This window comes from Molossus molossus, unplaced genomic scaffold, assembly GCF_014108415.1.
Source record: "Molossus molossus isolate mMolMol1 unplaced genomic scaffold, mMolMol1.p scaffold_m16_p_3, whole genome shotgun sequence".
NCBI classification, from domain to species: domain Eukaryota; kingdom Metazoa; phylum Chordata; class Mammalia; order Chiroptera; family Molossidae; genus Molossus; species Molossus molossus.
The window spans coordinates 123,746,082-123,766,386 of record NW_023425366.1 but is presented as its reverse complement, the minus strand read 5'-3'; the positions used below and the strand labels follow the sequence as shown (position 1 = coordinate 123,766,386).

At 53.4% G+C, this 20,305-nt stretch overlaps 3 protein-coding genes across 5 annotated transcripts; 1 reads left to right on the top strand and 2 right to left on the bottom strand.

The window, feature by feature from the left end:
* Positions 1 to 62: 62 nt before the first annotated feature.
* On the bottom strand, positions 63 to 3,066 carry HIRIP3 (HIRA interacting protein 3). The gene is made up of 7 exons (XM_036279974.1): positions 3,002 to 3,066; positions 2,804 to 2,924; positions 2,575 to 2,686; positions 1,007 to 2,334; positions 743 to 905; positions 563 to 661; positions 63 to 477 (listed from the first exon to the last, which is right to left on the bottom strand). The coding sequence occupies exons 1-7, from the start codon at positions 3,064 to 3,066 to the stop codon at positions 317 to 319; spliced, it is 2,049 nt and encodes a 682-aa protein (XP_036135867.1). The 3' UTR covers positions 63 to 316.
* A 630-nt stretch (positions 3,067 to 3,696) lies between these two features.
* On the top strand, positions 3,697 to 13,284 carry INO80E (INO80 complex subunit E). Of its 2 annotated transcripts, none has more exons than XM_036280055.1 (7): positions 3,697 to 3,846; positions 4,000 to 4,070; positions 4,285 to 4,337; positions 7,803 to 7,881; positions 7,977 to 8,088; positions 8,470 to 8,586; positions 12,737 to 13,284. In XM_036280055.1, the coding sequence occupies exons 1-7, from the start codon at positions 3,766 to 3,768 to the stop codon at positions 12,956 to 12,958; spliced, it is 735 nt and encodes a 244-aa protein (XP_036135948.1). In that variant the 5' UTR covers positions 3,697 to 3,765; the 3' UTR covers positions 12,959 to 13,284. The 2 variants fall into 2 exon arrangements, with proteins under 2 accessions (XP_036135948.1, XP_036135949.1); XM_036280056.1 differs by lacking the exon at positions 12,737 to 13,284 and adding an exon at positions 12,083 to 12,175.
* A 29-nt stretch (positions 13,285 to 13,313) lies between these two features.
* DOC2A (double C2 domain alpha) lies at positions 13,314 to 18,974 on the bottom strand. 2 transcript variants are annotated; one of them, XM_036279998.1, is made up of 11 exons: positions 18,883 to 18,974; positions 17,942 to 18,218; positions 17,521 to 17,600; positions 17,239 to 17,313; positions 17,007 to 17,116; positions 14,724 to 14,850; positions 14,583 to 14,642; positions 14,344 to 14,507; positions 14,125 to 14,206; positions 13,937 to 14,033; positions 13,314 to 13,852 (listed from the first exon to the last, which is right to left on the bottom strand). In XM_036279998.1, the coding sequence occupies exons 2-11, from the start codon at positions 18,207 to 18,209 to the stop codon at positions 13,707 to 13,709; spliced, it is 1,209 nt and encodes a 402-aa protein (XP_036135891.1). In that variant the 5' UTR covers positions 18,210 to 18,218; positions 18,883 to 18,974; the 3' UTR covers positions 13,314 to 13,706. The 2 variants fall into 2 exon arrangements, with proteins under 2 accessions (XP_036135891.1, XP_036135890.1); XM_036279997.1 differs by lacking the exon at positions 18,883 to 18,974 and having other exon boundaries at positions 13,694 to 13,852; positions 14,583 to 14,850; positions 17,942 to 18,209.
* Positions 18,975 to 20,305: the final 1,331 nt, after the last annotated feature.

Here is a 20,305-nt window from a genome sequence, read left to right as displayed (position 1 = left end):
GGGGGTGGGTGGGAGGAAAGTGGCGACTTCTTAGCTTCCTGGCCAAAAGTACAAGGGGGTAAGAGTGGGGGGCTAGTTTTGATGAGGTGATTCAAACATTCCTTTATTGAGTCTTAAAAAAAAACCACTATAAGAACTTTAAACTGAGAAGGTGAAGCTGAGAAGTAGTATCCCAACAACTGTTTCCCTGGGGGGTTCAAGTATTTGAAGAAAACTGTTTCTGCTCTGCAGGCACAGAGTTGGGGTTGATTGGGGGGGTGCTATATATATGTGCTTTCTACAAGTGTGTAAAGTCCCTCCTGGTAGATGGGGGAGCTCAGTTACTCTCGCCATCACTGCTAATGATGCCACGCATATGTGACCAGTCTGGGCGTGGGGGACGGTGCCACTCTTCCTCTGAGTCCAGGGTCCGTCGGTATAGCTCCCCAGGGGTGGCTGCTTCTGAAGGGTTCCAAGCTGTGCGTCTGCGTGGCCGACCTGGTGGGGGTAGGGGGGAGTAAGTTAGTTGTCCGAAAAAGTCCAAACCTCATCTGTTCCTGGGGAGTGAGAAGAAACCCCTCACCTGAATAGCTGATAATGTTAGTAACGTCCAAGGAAGCCACTTCGGCTGCCTCCTCACGCTGCTCCTTCAGAGCCCGACACTTCTCTAAAGAAGGGTTACCTGGGGCAGAAGAGGCTTGTGACCCTCTCTTCCCCAGCAGCCAAGGACCTCCTGCAGCCCTCAGGGAACATCCGGCCTAACCCTTCATGCCCAGAGCTTCCAGCTCTGCCCGGAGGACACACAGGCGCTCCTTGCGTGAGCGGCAGGAGCCCAGCAGCTTCTTGTAGTTGCGATAGGCACCACAGGCCCGGATGTAGCGCTTTAGTCTCATCACAGCAGGGTGGTCCTCATCACGATGACCAGCCTGGCAAGGAAAGACGACAGCTGTAAGCCAGACCTTCTAGGCTTCAGTCTGGGTCTCCCTCTTCCCTTAATTGTGGCCTCCCACCCCATCTTCACTCTTACCTTCCTGCCTTTGGGTTCCGGACTGCCATTCGCAGAAGAGGAAGAAGAGCTTCGTGTCCTGCTTTTCTTGGAGCTCTTCCTGTAAGGGCGGTTCTTCCTCTCCCCCTTGGGGGTCCCCCCTGCCTCACTGTCACTCACCTCCCTCTCAGAGTCACTTGCCTCACCATTGACTGTCTGTCTACTTTCAACTCTGGCTGTCTTTCCCATGCCTTTAGTAGCTGCTTTCAACTTCCTCCAGCTGTCTTCTTTGTCCTCCTCACTGCTTCCACTCTGCCTTTTGTCACCATTCCACTGTGTCCTGTCCTTACTCTTCCTCTGCACTAGGGGCTCTTCCTCTCCCCCACTGTTATCTCCACTGCCTGCTGCTGCTTTTTCTTTTTCTACCTCTCTGTACCCCACGTCTCCCAACACTTTTGCTGCCCTGCTTTTCTGCTTACTGCTCCCCTCCTCCCAGGCCGACTTTTTCCCTCCATTTTGTGGAGCTGTGGGTTTCCAATCCTTTTTCTCTCTCTTCTCTTTCTTGGCTAGGGTCTCTTCCCCCTCACTTTCCTTTTCATTTTCCTGGTGTCTTTTAGCTCCTTTGTTTTCTGTTCTCTGGGCAGGTTCCTCCTCACTGTCCTCTCTCTCCTCCATTGCCTGCTTCTTACTGGCTGAAACCTTGCCTGGTGCCTGCTTGTTCTTAATTGTGGCCTCCCACCGCATGGTCATCCTCACAGGCAGGAAGCCTTTGGGTTCCGGGCTGCCATTTGCAGAAGAGGAGGAAGAGCTTCGTGTCCTGCTTTTCTTGGAGCTCTTCCTGTAAGAGCGGTTCTTCTCCCCCTCGGGGGTCCCCACCGCCTCACTGTCACTCACCTCCCTCTCAGAGTCACTTGCCTCACCATTGGCTGTCTTTCCATTTTCCATTTTGGCTGACTTTCCCATGCCTTCAGTAGTTGCTTTCAACCTCTTCCTGCTGTCTTCCCTGTCGTCCTCACTGCTTCCACTCTGCCTTTTACCACCCTTCCACTGGGTCTGGTCTCTTGGCACAGGTTTCTTCCTAGTCCTGCCTTTGGACTCCTGTTCCTCATCCTCCTCTTCCTCACTGCTCTCTTTCCAAACCTTACTTGTCCTAGCAGAGTTCTCCTCCTCCTCAAAGCTCTCCTTCACTTCTTCCTTCTCTAATGCAACCTTTGCAGTAAGGTCCCTCTGCTGTTCTTCCTCATCGCTGCTCTCAACTGCTTTTTTTGAGTCTCGCTTTGGACCCTCCACCGACAGACTGATGACTGCTGCCCTCCCATTCTTTGCTGTCTGGCTGAAGCAGTCTGGACTGGAGGCTGCAGCGCTGGGCTCTGGAATGTGGAGAGGAGAAGGTTGGGACAGGCTCCTCCTGGCCCTTTCCCTCCACTTGGCTTAGGTTGCCTCAAACCCTGCTCTGACAGATGAAGGGAGCGACAGTAAGAAACAGCTATCAGTACACCCTGTTCCTGGTTCCTGACTCACTGGCCTCATGACCTCTTCCAGTGCCTTGGGACATAATACATGCACAGTAAATACTTTTTGAATGAACCAGCTATGCAGAAGGCACTAACCTGACTCCAAATTCAAACCGAACCTTTTTCTCTGTGGGTCACTGCGAGGGGTGGGAGGCCTCTTTGCCTTCTTGGCAAGGTGTAGCCCTTCTTTGACACTCGCTTCATCCACCTGTGTGTGCATCAAGAGGGCAAAACGCGTTATAAAGATGGTCTGCCACACCCCTCTCACGCCCCTACCGCTCGGCAACGAACCCTGCCGCCCACGGCGGGGGCTCAGCGCCCACACCTGCATCCTCAGCAGTTCCTCCTCCACTAGCCGTTTCAGTGCCTGCTTCTCCTTGGGATCCAGGTGGCCGCGGCCGGTGTGAGCCAAGAACCGCCGCCGCACGATGGAGTGCGTGAGCGTGCTGCGGGGACATGTGTCAAGGCAGAGTCCTCGTCCCGCCCCTGCCCTTTCCAACCCCAACCTCGACCTCCAGTGCACCTGAGGTCCGGACGGCCTCGGAAAAAGCTGCGGGTGAACTCCTGCATCTCGCTCTCCCGCGCCATTTTGCTCTAAATGGGATCCGTGGTTCCCGCCTTTTTTTCCCCTCGGCCTCCGTTACAGCGTTTGACGAGCTTGCGTACGCGCAGAGTGGCGCCGTGAGGTGAGGGGCCGTTGGGCGTCGGTCGCGGGCTGCTTGGACCGAGGACTTTGCCGGACAGAACTTGCTTTCCCCGGCAGTTGGAGGGTCTCGCGGCTCCTTTTTCTTAGAACCAACCGTTTTTTTAAAAAAATTCTCGTTAGAAACTGATTTGGAGCCGCGACCGTTGGGTGTAACGTAATCAATCTGCGACGCTGCCTCCATCCGTGGTCACGGGCCAGCTAGGCCGCTGTGACTTAGAAAGACAGAAGAAAATGGACATCTCTCCTGATAATTAGGAATCCCCGGGGGAAGACTCGTGGCTTCCGATCGCTGAGCACATTTAGAATCAGTAAGGACGCCCTCCAGCGTCCGCCATCTTTGTGATGTCACCTCGCGGCGACACCATCTTCAGCGTAGCCTCTCGAAGCAACGTTTCTTTGCTGGTATTCCCTGAGAAGGCAGCCAGTGTGGGAACGATCGCTGGGCGCGGGGTACGCCGGGAGTTGTAGTCCCAGCGGACGCAGTGTTACCTAGTCTCCGGAAGTGGAGGCGTGAGAGGCGGGGCTGAGCCGTCTCAGGGTAGCGGGACTCCAGCGCTGGGGCACTGCTCCCCGGGCCGGTCATGAACGGGCCGGCGGACGGCGAAGTGGACTACAAGAAGAAATACCGGAACCTGAAGCGGAAGCTCAAGTTCCTCATCTATGTGAGTGATGGGGTGGGAAGGTGGGGGGGTGAGGCCTCTCGCTGGTAGGACTTCAGTTTACCCACGAATAAAGGGAGTGGGTTGAGCTGTCGCCTGGTTCCGGCCCCTGTATGGACCACTGTCGGCTCAGCGCGCACCTTGACTGTGATACAGGAACACGAGTGCTTTCAGGAGGAACTGAGGAAGGCACAGAGGAAATTGCTGAAGGTGTCCCGGGACAAGAGGTGAGACACGCTGAGTGGGAGAAGGGAGGCCTGCGGGTAATAAGGCTCCTATGGATCTACATATTCGGACCCCATCCGGGAATGGGGCCACAAATGCATGGTGCCTGTCTTGGGGCTGTTGCTAGGATCCAGCAGGCCAACTAGAAGGGAGAAGGGCTCAGGAGAACATTGCTGAGGTGGGAATAAATACTTGTTTTCTGGCCTCTTTCCTCAGTTTCCTTCTAGATCGTCTTCTGCAGTACGAGAACGTGGATGAAGACTCTTCTGGTGAGCATGAAAACATTGGTGGAGGACATGGTTCCTGGCACTTCAACAAGCTTCCTGGGCCCCTCCTTTTAGGCTGTGGAGGCTGATACAGCGTCCAGTGATTATTAAGCCTTGTTGCTTGTCCTCCACCTCTGCCATTCTTTCACTCAAGTATTTATTGAACATCTACTGTGTTTCAGGCACTGTCCTTTGCACAGGAGATACTGTGGTGACCAAAATGGATGAAGTCTCTTGGAATTTGTATTCTAGTTGGGGATAATACGTAAGCAAGAAATGAGAATGTTAGATTTGAAAGTAATAAAATCAAGATTATGTGGTAGTGATTGGGGTAGAGCAGGGATTGATAAACTTTTTTTCTAAAGGCCCAGATAACAAATATTTTAGGCTTTGCATAACCTGCAGTCTTTGTCACAACTACTGAGTTGAGTTGTAGTGCAAAAGCAGACAAAGGTGACATATAAATAAATGAGCAAGGCTGTGTTTCAGTAAAACTTACTTTATGGACAATGAAATTTGAATTTCACATAATTTGCACATCATAAAACATTTTTCTTTTATTTTTTTCCCCTCAACCATTTAAAAATTTAAAAGCCACTTTTAGTTGCAGACCATATAAAAGCAGATGACAGGCAATGTCTCAATAGTTCGCATGAAAGGCCTTTTTTAGGAAGTAATGTTTAAGCTAGCATCTAGATAAGAAGAAAAAAAACAGTTTTAGAAGATATGAATGACAGATGTCCAGACAGTGAGAATAACAAAATGCAAATATTCTGAAATAACAGACAATCAGGTTGTCTGAAGAGCAGAAGATCTGAAGCATATGCAATAGTATTTTCAAACTTTTTATGAGCACTATTTACAATCTATTTTACATCACAAACAAGTCCCTACTTAAATATTTATTTATGAGACAAAAAAAACTTTAAACAATGTTTTTATTGATTGTTTTAGAGAGAGAGGAAGGAAGAGAGAGCTAGAAACAGATGTGAAAGAGAAACATTAGCAGCTGCCTCCGGCGGTACGCCCCCAACTGGGGATCAAGCTCATAACCTGGGCATATGTCCTGACCAGGAATCAAACCAGGACTTCTCAGTCCATGGGAGGATGCTCAATCCACTGAGTCATACCAGCTGTGCATAAAACAACATTTTTTAAAAATATGTTTTTGCTGACTTTTAGGAGAGGAAGATAGTGATAGGAACATCAATGTGAGAGAGATACATTGATCGGCTGACTCCTGCATGCTCCCCACTGGGGATCAAGCCCACAACCCAGGCATGTGCCCTGACCAGGAATCGAACCAGGACTTCTCAGTCCATGGGAAGATGCTCAGTCCACTGAGCCACACTGGCCGGGCCATAAAACAAAATTTAATGGAATAATGTTAAGATCACTATACACAGTTTTTCTGTTTTTATTTTATTTTTCATTGAATGCTAGTTGCAAACCAATAAGTTGATTTCATGACCTACTAATGAGTTGAGACCCACAGTTTGAAAAAGTCTTACTGTTGGCATTTGTGCCCCTGTTCCAGAGTGTGACCCTCAGAAGCCATGTCATATACAATCACCTCTCTCTGTGGTACCTTTAAACATTGGTCTAGAGCAGGGTCAGCAGATAACATTCAGCCATGCTGTTTGTTTTTGTAAATAATGTCTTATTGGAACACACACCACCATTCATTTACATATTATAGGAGGCTAGTAGATGATAAATGAGGTCAGAGAAGTAGATAGAAGCCAGCTCATGTAGGTCATGACGAAATGTTTAGCTTTTGTTCTGGCTTCTCATTGCCTGCTTGTTCTTTTCCTGAGGTAGTCCAGTTAACTGCTTGTTTGAGGGGGGTTTCAGGATAGGAAGCATGAGAAAACCAGCATGTTCATGATCAGAGTATGATAAATCTGAGGATCAAGAGCTAGACATGTAAGCCACCACTTGTATCCTGGTATCCCATACTAGTCAGGGAAATACCCACATATGACACATTTTAGCATGGTGTAAGGAGAACCATGACAAGTGGGAATAGAGTTCTGAAAGAGCCAACAATTAACTGGGCCTGAAGGATTTTGGAAGACCTCCAAGAGGTGGAATTAAATTGTGCTGTTTTTTTTTTTATCTTAATCGGAGGACATTTTTCCATTTTTTGTTCATACAGGGCAGGAGGGAGAGAGAGGAAGAGACAGAAAGAGAAACATCGACATGAAAGGGACACATCAAGTGGTTGCCACCCACATGACCCAACCAGGGCCGGGGACAAACTGCAACCGAGGTACGCGCCCTTAGCGGGAACTGAACCTAGGTCTCTGGACCGCAGGCCAATGCTCTAACTGCTGAGCCAAACCGGCCAGGGCCAATTGTGCTGGGTTTTTTTTCTTTTTCAGTTATATTTGACATACAATATTATATTAGTTTCAGGTATACAATAGTGATTAGACGTGTATATATGTTTTTTTTCTGTATTGATTTCAGAGAGAGAAGAAGGGAGAGAGAGAGAGACATTGATGAGAGAGAACATTGATTGACACTGGGGATCAGGCCCACAACCTGGGCCTGTGCCCTGACCAGGAATCGAACTGGCAACCTCTTGGTGCATGGGTAAACACCCAACCACTGAGCCACACTGGCCGGGCTAGACATGTATATTAATTTGCTTCTTAAAAGATATATCTGAGCCAAGAAATTGAGAAAGGCACATATCACATGTAGCAGTTATTCGTCAAATAAATGATAGAGCTTCTAGGAGTCACAGAACTGGGAAATAAATAATTTTTGAGGAAACTGGCATGATGTGAAAAGTACAGTTTGGTTGGGAGATCAGAAGGGTAGACTAAGCATTTCAGATGTGATCAGGTTTATATTTTAGGTCATCTGGAGTTGAAGTGGACAGTGTGCTGCAGGAGAGGTGAGATTACTTAGGTGATTTTGACACCACAAGGCAGTTGGAATGGGGAGCAGTGGATAAAGGTAGGAGAAATTTGAGAGAGAGATTAACAGGACTCTGGATGTAGGGAGTAGAGCAGAGGCAGGAGCGGAAAGCAGCTTAGAGGTGAATAAGGAATGAGTGGTGTAAAATGGTCAAGGAGTCAGAGACCTGGGTTCAAGTCTAGCCCCATACCTTACTGTCAGCCTCAGTGACTTTATGGAAAGTGGAGGTGAGGCCCTCACCTTCCTTCCTGGATGGTTATGAAGACAAGGAGGAGCAATGACTGTAAAGTGCCCTGTCAGAGCCTGGCATATAGTAAGTGCTCAACAAATGTGTTATCATAGAGGAGCCTGGCAGGAAGAATCTGTGGAAATCAGTTGTAAAGGATATTTTAAGAAGCTAGAGAACTTGTGGGCTCCCCAGATTAGCATGTGGGCACCAACTGGAGAGTCTGATTCCCTGGATCCCTTCCATTGAGTTGAGATTATACCCCTCTGAGGTAGACAGGAACCTCCCTGCTTACCTGCCTTCCCCCCTCACAGACTCAGATGCCACTGCATCTTCAGATAACAGTGAGACAGAGGGGACACCCAAGTTGTCGGACACGCCAGCCCCCAAGAGGTGAGAAGAAGCCATCATTCTTCTCTGGGAATGGGGATTGGGGGATACTTGTGCCTTATAGCTTCCTCTGACCCCCTCCCCTATCCTTTTTCCAGGAAGAGAAGCCCTCCGATGGGGGGTACCCCCTCTCCCTCCAGCCTCTCTCTGCCTCCTTCAACAGGGTTTCCCCTTCAAGCCTCCGGGGCCCCCTCCCCATACCTGAGCTCGGTGAGTTGGGGTCAAGGATGGGAAATGGTAACTAAGATGCCCGGGAAGGTGGGCATCCTTTGGGTAAAGGGGCCAGGCCTCAGGGTAAATAAAGCAGGCCCAGCTCCGGGGACATCAGTCTGGGTGTGGCCAGCAAGCATTTCTTGGAGGGGTGAGTCAGGGCTGCCCAGTTCTCTCTGGTGTAGGAATGGGGGACAGATATGACTGAGGAGAGCAGACCCCAGGACAAAGTCCTGCTGCTGTCCCATCCCCTTCTGTTCTCAGAAGCCACACTCATCACCATCTCTTGTTTTTCCATTCTTCTTCCTGTTTGCATTTTTTCCCTTCACCCCTCCCCATCCATTCCATTTCCCATCTCCATCCCCCCACTCCCACCTGCAGCTGGCTTCCCCTCCCTACCCCCCATTCCCTTCTGACTACCTGGCCCTGCAGCTGCCCGAGCCCAGCCCCCTGAGGCCCAAGCGGGAGAAACGGCCCCGCCTGCCCCGGAAACTCAAGGTACCCTGATTCTGGGACATTAGGGAGGGGCCAGAATGGCAGGAGGATAGCCATTTGAGGGAGGCTCAAGATGGGCTGGGGGCCTGTCCAGGAATTTTGAAGGATTGATTTGGGGCTGCTGGGAGCCCAGCCCAGGGCTAGGTACTGAGGAGTGTGTGTCAGAGAAGTCCTAGCTCACAGGCTCGATGTGGAGATAAATCAGGGGCAGGAAAGCCTTGGGGGACTCAGAGTAAATATGCCTAGGGTCCTGCCTTACACTGCTGCAGTGTGACTGGAGGCCATTTTCACAGGTGTTCTGTGATGCCAAGCAGTCCCAGAGGGAGGGGTGGAGTTGTGGGATCTAGAATCAAGTCAAGGCTGTGCCAATTAAAACCATGGGACCTTGAGCAGGGCTCTTAAATACTCTAGGTCTCAGATTCTGTATCTGTAAACTAAGCCATCAAAATACATGTATCAACAAGTGTTTATGGAGTGTCTGCTATGTACCAGGCACTGTTCCCAGTGCTGCAAATGCAGTGATGAACAAAACAGACAAACCTCTGCCTTCATGGAGCTCGTGTTGGAGGAGGATAGGCAGAAAATAAACACGATAAACAGGTGGCAGTGCAGAAAAATGGAGCCAGGAAAAGTGGATGGGAAGCACCAGAGTAGACGGGGGCTGATACTTATGGTTAGATGGTCTGGGATGTTTTTTGGTCAGAGACTTTAATGAAATGAGAAAAGGCCATGTGGCTCTCTTTGTTTTTTTGTTTTGTTTTGTTTTCCTTTATTGATTTGAGAGAGAGAGAGAGAGAGAGAGAGAGAGAGAGAGAGAGATAGAAACCTCGATGAGAGAGAGAATCAATTGGCCACCTCCTGCATGACACGGGGGATCAGGCCCACATCCTGGGCATGTGTTCTGACCGGGAATTGAACCGGCATGGGTTCTTGGTGCATGGGTCTGCTCAACCACTGAGCTACACCAGCCAGGCTCTGGGAAGGTGTTTCAATTAGGAAGAATAAGCAGCGCCAAGGCCCTGGAGCAGAGGTGTGTATGTGTGTACATGTGCATGTTTGGCTTGTTCGAGGACCAGGAAGGAGTCCAGTGTGATTGGATGAAAGTCAGAGGGCGGAAATGATCAGAGAGTAGGTCAGAGAAATAACTGAGGGGTAAGACTGTGTGGGGCTGTATAGGTGTGTACAGACTTTGACTTATACTATGGATGAGTAGGGAGCCTTTGGAGAGATTGGGCAGAGGGAGAATCTGATTTACACGTTAACAAAATTGTTGACATTGCTGTGTGGAGAATAGACTAATGTTCTGTGATGCCAGGGTATTGGGGCAGGATGAAAACAGTGAGACCAGTGAGGAAGCTACTGCAGTGGACCAGATAGCAGTAGAGAGGGTGAAAAGTGGATCACAGGTCTGTTTCAGAGAAAGCCACAGGAAGATCATTGTGGGCTGTGAGAAAGAAGTTAAGAATGACTTAAGGGTTTTTGGTCTGAGCAACTGAAGGAGAGACGAGCAGGTTTGGGAAAGAATGAGTTTGGTCTTGGACATGTTGAGATCCTGTCTGGAAATGCCAGCAAGACAACTGGATAACGTGAGCTTGGGGCTCGTGGGGTATGTACTTGGAAGTTAGCAGCATGGAAGTGGATGCGATCAGCAGGTGAGAGTGTCAGCAGGATGGAGAAGAGGTCTCTGCACGTAGCCCCAGTAGACATGAGGACACAGAAGGCACAGTACCCTTCCAGCTCTGAATCAAAATAGAATAGGCACCAGCTCTCAAGTTGGGTGGACTGTTGACTCAAGGTTCCAGAGCCAGAAGTCAAGTGGGATGCCATGTTTGTGGTGGTGGTGAGTGTGGATTCTAGAGTTTGTATCCCAGCTCTGCCACTTCTTCCCTGTTTGACCTTAGCCCTTAAGCATGAAAAATGGGTAGGTAATGGGTGATATACTGAGCCTTCACTCTACTTAGCAGGGCTTTTGTTTCTGGCCTATCGGGCAGAATGGTGGAGATGGCAAGGGTCTGTGAAGCCTGGAGCCAATGAGTAGAGGTTTGGTGTGGCATGGGCTTGGTAGTTTGAGGCTTTCTGAGGTGTTGGATCCTCGAAGTGGAGGAGTGTTGGAGAGCTGAGTTCTGGACATACAGGAGAGAAAATGTTGATTGGGAGAGAGGTCCAAATCAGTTGCTGTGCTTGGGGAACGGGATAATTCAGGGAAGGCCTCAAAGAGGTAACATTTGAGCCCAGGGTAAGAATTGGACATTACAGGCTGAGGCAGTGGTGGAAGAAAGACAAAGGACATGGTGAAAGTGTTTGGGCTGGAGCAGGAGTGATGAGAGAACATTGGAAAGAAAATTAGGATGAGCCTCAGGCAGATTTGGCTGGGTTTGATCCCAGCTCCCCTTTGTGACCTTGGGCATGTCATTTAACTCTCTGAGCTTCAGCTTTCTTACAGGGTCATGGATCACTGTCACGATAAAATGAATTAATAGAGAGAAAACTTAACCCAATGCCTGGTCCCTAGTAAACCATAGATAAACATTAGCTGCCATTGGTCACTTGAAGAGGCCACTGAATTAAGTCCAAGCAGGGTTAGGACTTGGGAACTAGAATAAGGATCAAGAGTAGTGGCCAGACGCCCAGCCGGTGTGGCTCAGTGATTGAGCGTTGACCCATGCACCAAGAGGTCATCGGTTCAATTCCCGATCAGGGCACATGCCCAGGTTGTGGGTCAAATCCCCAGTGGGGGCATCCAGGAGGCGGCCAATCGATGTTCTCTCTCATCGATGTTTTTATCTCTCTCTCCCTCTCCCTTTCTCTCTCTAAAATCAATAAAGAAAAAAAAAAGAGTAGTGGCCAGAGGAGGGGACAGTCCTCGTGTGGCTGTTTTCAGCCTGCACGTGTGTCTGCTCCTGTGTGTACACATAGGTGCCTGGTACTGGGTTTAAGGGTGCTGTTCAGTGCTGGGCCTCCTGTCTGTCTTTAGTCCTGGCAGACACCTGTACCCTGAGGTGCTGACTCTGATTAAGAACCCACTCGCCCTCCACGCCATACCAGGAACAGCAGTGAGGGGAGGCCATGCGAGCTGAATGGGTTAAAGCAATCAGAAGGGCCACTGTGAAGACCACACAGAAGCATTTCCTGCCACTCCCACCCACTGCCCAAGGGGGACCTGGCAGCTTCAGTTTTCTCCTCTGGCCCATGACTTCTCCCTTCGTGGGTGGTCATACTGGTCAGAGATCACTAATGGGAATCACCATTAGTAGGTGCTCAGAGGCAAAGCATGAAACCCAAAGAGCTCTCTGAGGGGAGGATTGTAAGGACCTGGCAGGGGTGGGGCTGGAGGGTTGGGCAGGACAGAGGCCACTTCCCAGCCTCAGGACAAAGCAGGACTTTTGACAAATAGTGGAGGTACTGGCCTGTTCTCGGGCACGCAGCACTGCCTGTCCCACGGGCAGCGAGGAGCCTGAGGCCAAGTGGAGGAATGACACGCTCAGGTCTGTGTTTTTAGAGAGCTCACTCTGGCTGCAGTGCGGAGGAGGAGCTGGATCTGGGAGAGGCTGAAGGCAGGGAGTCCAGTTAGGAGGCTGGTACCATAGTCCAGGTGAGCTGAGAGGAGGGCCTGGCCTAGGCCAGTGACTGTGGGGATCCCAAGGAGGGGCCCATCCCCAATATCAGAAGCCTCACATAGCAGGGGGTGAAGTCCTAGGACAACCCCACTGAACCAGTGAGTCCCATAGAAGGAGGAGGGAGAGGCCAGTGGTGGCCGGTGGTGTCTGAGGTGCCCAGAGGCAGGCAGGCAGGCAGGCACTCCAGGCTGACTCGGACTCTGGCTCTAACTGCCGTCACGGGGCTGCCGAAGTGCCTCCCTGGTGAGGCAGGGCCCAGCCTTTCCCTCCTGGTGTCCTGTAAGCCACACCCCGCCCTCATCACTGCTTTCACCACTGCCCCTTACCACCGGGCCCTGCTGGTTTGAGACTGTGAAGGGGCTCAGGCGGGGCAGCGCCCTGATTCCAGCATGGCTGCCCCAGCTGTTTCCAGTATCTTTGAATGAGCCTTTGCCCCTTCCCCACCCCCCAGAACTGCCATAGGGGCAGTGCCAGCCTCCTGGAGGTCCCATTCCTCCCTGACAGCCCCTCCCTGTGTTTCTTCCCCCTTGCTACAGATGGCGGTGGGACCCCCTGACTGCCCTGTGGGAGGGCCGCTGACCTTCCCCAGCCGGGGTTCTGGGGCTGGGGTGGGGGCAGCCCTGGCCCCACTGCCACCCCCTAAGATGCCCCCCCCCACAATCCTGAGCGCAGTCCCTCGGCAGATGTTCAGCGATGCAGGCAGCGGGGACGATGCCTTGGACGGAGATGACGACCTGGTTATCGACATCCCGGAATGACTCCTCTGCCCTGTCCCCTGTCCAGCACCTTGTGCCAGCACACATGAGCCCCAGCTTCCACAGAGACATTTATTGACGCCCAGTTGCCATGCTGCGGCCACTGACACAATCAGAAAAGGTGTAAACATGCACAAATGTCCCCTGGAAGGTGGGCCCTCACACCTTGGCCCCATCCTGAGGACAGTTATTTAAATAAGTGATTGGGTTCACCTGCCACCTCTCGGAGAGGCAGAGACCCTGCGGTCCCCGCCCCCTTCCATTTAACTGTACAGGGCTAGATGTTTTGTTTCGTTTAAATGAAGATTCTGTATTACAGGAGTGGCTCTTTTTTGGTTTTTGTCCTTTTCTTCTTTTGGAAACTTTCTCCTCTTTCGAACCCCCCCTAATCCGACCTCCTCCCTGTGGGTGGAGGGGACGGGGCAGCCTGGAGAGGCAAGAGAGGAGCAGCAGCTGGGCCTTGGGCCAGGGGGCCCTGGCTGACGCCCCCTGCAGGTGTGCACAGGATGGGTGGTTTGCATATTTGCATGTAGTAGCGAGTCAGGCAGGAGGAAGTTTGCATATGTGAATATAGATCTCCACAGTCCCTCACAAGAAGACAGACCCACAGTCACAGACTCTCTCACAAAATAAGACAGGTAGTGCAGGGCGGGGCGGGGCATCCACCCCGTGTAAACGTGCAACACACTCGTGCGAAGGTTGGGTACTGGACCCGGTCCCTAGGGACCTGTGCTGGGCAGCTGCCAGCCCCTCAGGCGGAGGGCAGCGCCCCGGCTGCAGGGGGCAGCTCGCTGGTCAGGGTGTGCCAGCGCTCCAGGGCCGTGTCTGGCTGCTGCAGACAGTCACTCCAGTGCTTCCGAGCCTCACCCCGGGCACCTGGCCCCAGGGACACGCCGCCTGGGAAGCAGTAGAGGCAAAATCAGGGCCCTCTCACTGCCCGTCTGCCCTCCATCAGTACCACCCAGCGGGCTCCTCCCTCACCAATGAAGTCGTTGGATTTGCCAATGTCATAGTCCCAGACTGTGACTTCCAGAGTCTTGGTGGCCAGAGCTGAGAGCTCCATCTCATAGAAAAACTCCTGGGACAGGACAAGCCACACCTTCCATGAGGCTTTGCCCTACCCCCTGGCACCCCTCCCCCCCATCATTTCTGGTCCCTGCCGCATTTACCTCATTAAATTCTGGGTTGAGAGTCTTCTTTTTCACACCTGTTTTATGCTTGGATTTCTTATCCACATCTGGCCGCAGGTACCTGCCAAGGAGGTGGGGCAGGGGGCAGAGGAGTAGGGTGGTCAGAGAGATAGGCCACATCCCAGAGGAGGACAGGGCAGGGATCGGGCTCCTTGGGGGGGGGAGAGAATGGGCCTCGGCAGGGGGAGGAGGGCTCACGTCTTGACATAGGGGTCGGAGTAGCCATTGACGTCCATGGCAGCCAGGTGGGCACAGCGTATGATGCCCACCAGCAGCCCCTGGCGCGGTGAGCTATAGCTGAGGCTCAGCAGGATGCGCCCTCGTTCTTCCAGCAGCCCAGGCCCCTGTTCCACCTGCTCCAGCTTTGGGGTAGACACAGAGGTCAGCCTCCATCTTTACCACCTCCCACCCAGACTGGTCTCAGTGAGGTGCCTTACCTCCTTCAGGTAACAGGATATGCCCCTGAGCGCTGCTGACATGGAAGAGGGCGAAGCCAGCTGAGAGGGCAAAGAGAAGGTTCTGGGAACCTGGCCTTCCCAGGGTCCCCTCCCCTTAGCGCCCTGCAGCCCCACACAGACCGGGACCTGGCGCTCGAGGCAGATATTAAAATGCTTCTTCTGTGAAGGCTTGAGGCGGCGGAGGGGCACACGGATCTCCCCGATGAACTCATTGTGGCTCAGTTTGTCTTCATCACATACGGAGATCCTGGCAGGGAAACATCAAGGTCGTGGCCCCTGGGGTACCTGAGCCCCACTCCAGTAAGAAAGTGCCTCTGATAGAACCTGCCTTAAATACTCGACACCTCCCCTGTAAAGCAGGCTGTGTGGTGAGCACCAGGCCTGGAACCTGAGAAGGACACTTTGATTTGCCCTGTTGCTCTGCCCCTCCCTTTACATTGCCCAGGCTGTCTCGTCCATCAGGATCTTCTCAGCTACTTCAGGAAACCTTCACAAATCTTGGGGACCCTCCCTCTCCCCACCTCCAGGGCCTGTGGACAGGATCCTACTGAATGTGCACAGGGTGTGCACTGGTGAGTGCAGGTCACTGATTCAGAGTGTGAGCAAGAAGGGCCTTGAGGGGTCCTGGGCAGTTGGACAAGGCTCTCACATCACCCCTGGAGCTCCTGTCCTTTCTGCATGGAGCAGGGAGCCAGCCTGGGAGAGGCTCCCGAGGCCAGAGATAAGAAATGATTGATTTTAGCCCTGGCCGGTTTGGCTCAGCGGTTAGAGCGTCGGCCTGCGGTCCGGAGAGACCCGGGTTCAGTTCCCGCTAAGGGCATGTACCTCGGTTGCAGTTTGTCCCCGGCCCTGGTTGGTCGTGCGGGTGGCAGCCACTCGATGTGTCCCTTTCACATCGATGTTTCCCTCTCTCTCTCTTCCTCTCTCTCCCTCCCACTCTGTCTGTACAAAAAATGGAAAAATGTCCTCGGATGAGGATTAAAAAAAAAAAAAAAAAAAAGAAATGATTGATTTTAGCCCAGCTGGTGTGGCTCAGTGGTTGAGTATCAACCCATGCACCAAGACGTCACCGGTTCGATTCCCGGTCGGGGCACATGCCCAGGTTGTGGGCCCGATCCCCCAGGGGCGTGGGGGGAGCGCATGCAGGAGGTAGCCAATCAATGTTCTCTCTCATCGATGTTTCTGTCTCTCTCTCCTCCATTCCTCTCTCTCTAAAAATCAATAAAGGAAAAAAAGAGAAAGAAATGAATGCTTTTACTTCTATAGTCCCCTTCTGCAGCCCCCTACACTGCCTTCTGCTGTGACACTCTTGAGTAGCTGTGTCATGTAGGAGTGTTCAATTCCCACCTCAACCACTTACTAGCAACCATGTGACCTTGGGCAAGTCAACCTCCTGAAGCCTCAATTTCCATCCATAAAATGGAAATAATGATTACCCACCTTCTAAAACTATTATAAAGATCAGGTGATGGCCCTGGCCGGTTTGGCTCAGTGGTTAGTGTCGGCCTGTGGACCAGAGAGTCCCAGGTTCGGTTCCCACTAGGGGCATGTACCAAAAACAAAAAACAAAAAACAAAAAAACATCAGGTGAAATGAAGAAATGTAAAAATGCTTATCCAGGGTGGGTACTACCAAGCACTCAGAAAGTGATTTAGTCCTAATTCTTTAGCATCTGAAATATGGGGCCGGCCTTTCTGGTTTCTGCCTCTGTCCTCCCGACCAGTCCACCTCACACACAACCAAAGCAATCTCTCTAAAACAGCCCTGACCATGTCCCTGCCCTGATGCCAGCTCTTCCATGACTCCCTATTACCCAAGAAAAAGCAAAGTTCTCCCAGGAGCCTAGGTTTTGCTGCCTTTGATTCCCTGCGGTGGACTACTCTCCCCACAGCTCCAGCTCCACCTCCTGGGATGACCGTGCAAGTTTCCTGTCCCTAAAGCTTCACTCCTTGGAGATGTTAGGGGGACACAGGCAACAGAATGGACAGACCTTCACTGCATAACCTGACTAAGTCAGGAACCCCGGAAAGGGCGCCAATGGCCAGGGAAAGCCTTCAGGAGGAGGAAGAGCTTCAGACCACGAGTGGACTTTAGGGTGGCAGGAAGAAGCAGGAAGCAGAGAGCACTTTCCAGGTAGGGACAGCAGGCAAAGGTTAGGAGTAATGAACCTGAGCAGTCAGGACAGGACGGTCCTCTGTTGGAGGAGCAGTAGGAGTTATTCTGGAGGTAGGAATGCCAGGGAAACATGCCCACTGCCAAAGGGGAGGGGGAGCCTCCGAATGTACTTGAGCATTTGAGAGGGACTTAATGGGAAGTAGATCAACCAAAGGAGGTTCCAATGATAGCTGTCCAAGAGGAGGTGCTGAGCTGGAATCCTTGGTAGCAGGGAGGGTGGGCCCTCACCTGAGCACCTTGTGGCTGATGTCATCATCCGTGATTCCACTGTACGTCAGGTCCTCATTCCACACAGGATTCAGAGTGTTTCTCTGAGTCTTAGTTTTTAGCTTATTGGCCTGAGACGTGGGGATGAAGAGTTCTCAGTACATGTTCCCTAGACTCAGAGAGGCTGAAAGCAAGGGAAAATTTGGGCTAGACCCACAGCTGGGTCAGACTTGGGGAGGGAGGAAGCTATTACCTTGCAGGCTCCAGGAAGCAGATGCACCTTAACGTAGGGGTCAGCCAGGCCATTGAAGTCCATGGGCTTGAGGCCCTGGAGAGGAGAGGAAGAAAGAGGCTGTGAGCTTCCAGCTTTCCCTCGCAGAGTGGACCCTTGGGGTGTGGAGAGCCAAGAAGAAGGGTACTGGGGGTGGGGGGGTGGGGAGGGGAGCAGGGGTCTAGCGTGGAGAAGGGAAGGAAGGATGGAAACCCACCCCACCCAGGTGGGAGACAAACGGGGCTGGGGCTTGGGAGTGCCCACCTTGGCCCTGAGGATACTACAGTGCAAAGTGCAGGAGGCCTGGTCGTAGAGAAGGTCAAACTCCAGTGTGCCCAGGGCGGCTGGAGAAGAGAGAAGAAGTAGAGTCAGTGTGTAAAGACAGATGTGTGAGAGACTGGTGGGCAGGCCGGCCGTGTGTGCTGGCTGTGAAGGTGTGCACGTATCTGTCAGCCTGTGTGTGTGTCTGGGTTCCTGGTTGGGCCACAACTGGGGCTATGTGGGTGGTTGTCTCAGCAGAAATATTGAATATTGAGCCTTGCTGAAGCTGCAGTCTCCACACTGACTGCAGCTGTAGTGGCAGTGCCTGTTGCCTTCCCACACACCCACCAGCAGAGCCCCATTCCCTTCCCACAGCCCAGAGGCCCCCATTAGCTCCCTGGGCTCTTCAAGCCCCCAGACTCACTGGCATCATCCGAATCATAGCTGTCGACCTCAGCTCCATCCTCGGGGGTGGTGGCCCCAAGGAGGGCTGCAGGGGGGGCCAGGGCCAAGGGGGCCAGCCGAGCAGGGGCCTCCCCAAGGCCCCCACCACCACCCCCTTCAGGTCCTGGTCCCCTGCGGGGGAAGTAGTCGGAGATTTGGCGGATGGGCCGGATGGGCCCTGGGCACACGTTGATGGCCATGTGCTCCTGGATGTTGATGGTCATGCGATCACCCCTGCGGCCCCTCATGCAGCAGGCCTGTCTGTGGGGAGGGAGGTTCCAGTGTGTGAGCCGACTCCTTACACCTACGGTCTGCTGGCTGAGGGCCAGGCAGCAACCACCTCAGTCTGACCTCCCTTTCTAGGTGTGGAGGGAGAGGTCAGCCTGTGTCAGCTGATGGGCAAGCAGCAGGCCTGGGTTCTCCAAACCCCCAGCCTTGCTCCATAGGGGCTGGGCTGCCAACCCACTCCCCCCCAGATAGGTCCTGGCTCCAACTCAGCCTTGTCCACTTACCTCTAGAGCATCCCTTTGTCATATCCCCAGCTCCTGCCCCTCATTCTGGGCTTCCGTCTGCCCCTGGGCCCTGCCTACTCCCCGCAGCCGCCTCCTAGGTCTCCTCTGCCTCTCTCAGGCTCTGCCCATCCTTCTGCAGCAGGCGCTTGCTTGTCCAGTCGCGTGTCGCCCACCCTTCTAGACATTCCCTTCCCACTGTCTATTCACTCCCACGATCTACCTGTCTGCTGGTCCCCTAACCCCTGCAGCCCAAGCTGGGGTCCCCTTCCCCAGATGCCTCCTCCTGAGATTGGCTCTCCGGAGGAGCCAGAAATTGCAGTCTTGAGCGAGCTAACCCCCTCCCCCCTCCAGGCACACGCAGGCTAATGCACACACCCTCACCCTCGCCCCGGCGACCCAGCCCCTGCACCTGTCTCTGTGCCTCCAACAGGTGCCCAAGCACTGGGGGGACGGCGGGTGCAAGCTGGGCGGTGGCGATTCCCAGGGTGGCGAGAAGAGCGCGGAGTCCGGCTGTGCGCGCAGAGAGGGAGGGAGGACCGGAGAAAGTGCGGGAGGAGGGGGTGAGCGAGGTGGAAGCGCGGAGGCAGCGGGCGCGGGGGGCGGGGGCCGGGAGGGGAGGACAGGGTTGGGTAGGGGGCAGGACGTGCCAGCCCGGGCACACGAGTGCACACACAGTCATGGGCACGCAGGTTGGCACCCGCATCTTGCACGGGCACTCCCGCCCACACGCCCGTGACCACGTGCTCAATTTCACACACATGCACAAACCCAGACACGCACTGACACACTCACCCCGGAAAACTTCGCATACACTCACACGCAAACGCACGAGCCCCTGCGTCACCAGGAACCAACAGTGAGAATTGCCTAGTGTTCCCCAACTCTTCCCTCCCCCGGAGACCTGGCTCCTGCCCCGGGCCCACGCGGAGCCCACGGTGCCCACTCCCTGGCTGTCTCCTTCCTTCCCTCCAGAGTCTCCAGGACCCGTCCACCGGCCTAGTTGCCATGGCGACGCCGCCTCGCTCCTTCTCCACGGCTCCCTCCCACCCCCAGGCATCCTCACCCCCTTCCCCGCGGAGAGGTACCGAGGAGGGTGGAGGGCGTCTGGCCCTCTACTCCCGTATCCCTAGGGGTGGGGCCCAAGGCACCTGCTTGGAGATCTGCAGTGACCCAGGATCTATCTCCAGGGAGGTCTGATCCGCCTGGCCCGGGATCTCGGGGTCCTGGAGCCCAGCTGGGGAATCTCGCATGCCTCCTCCCTTTGGCTATTCGGGTGTCTTCCCTTGTGACCCATTCTACCCCCAAGAGCGTGTGTCCCCTTCTCAGAGAAGGCATCCCCTTTGGAAATACACCCTCTGCCCACTCCAGTTCTGTCCCTCAGGGGAAGAGGGGCGCTGGGCTTCTCTGAGTGCCCTGGGCACTGCAGTCTTTCCTCAGCAGTTGCTTTTCTCATCCATCCCCCAAAGACAGAGTCCTCACAGTGGCTTCCAAGGCCCTTCAGTCCAAGACCCTGACTTCTCTGATCTCATCACTCGGCTCCTCGCACTGGCTCGCAGAAATGTTACTTGCAGTTTCTATAACACACCTGCACCTCTCAGGCCACTGGGCCTTTGCTCCCCTAAGCCCCTTTGCCCGGAGGGCCTTCCCCTTCCTCCAGGGGTCATTCTGAGTCACCTCTTCTTAGGAGCCTTCCTGAAACATTGCCCTTCTGCCCCCAGCTTCTAGTGCTGTCTCAGGCTCAGCTCTGGTGACAATGGTTTGTCACTCGTGCTTACATTTCTGTCTCTCCTCCACCCCCACCAGGAGCAGAGGCTGCCTCAAGTTGGGCCTGG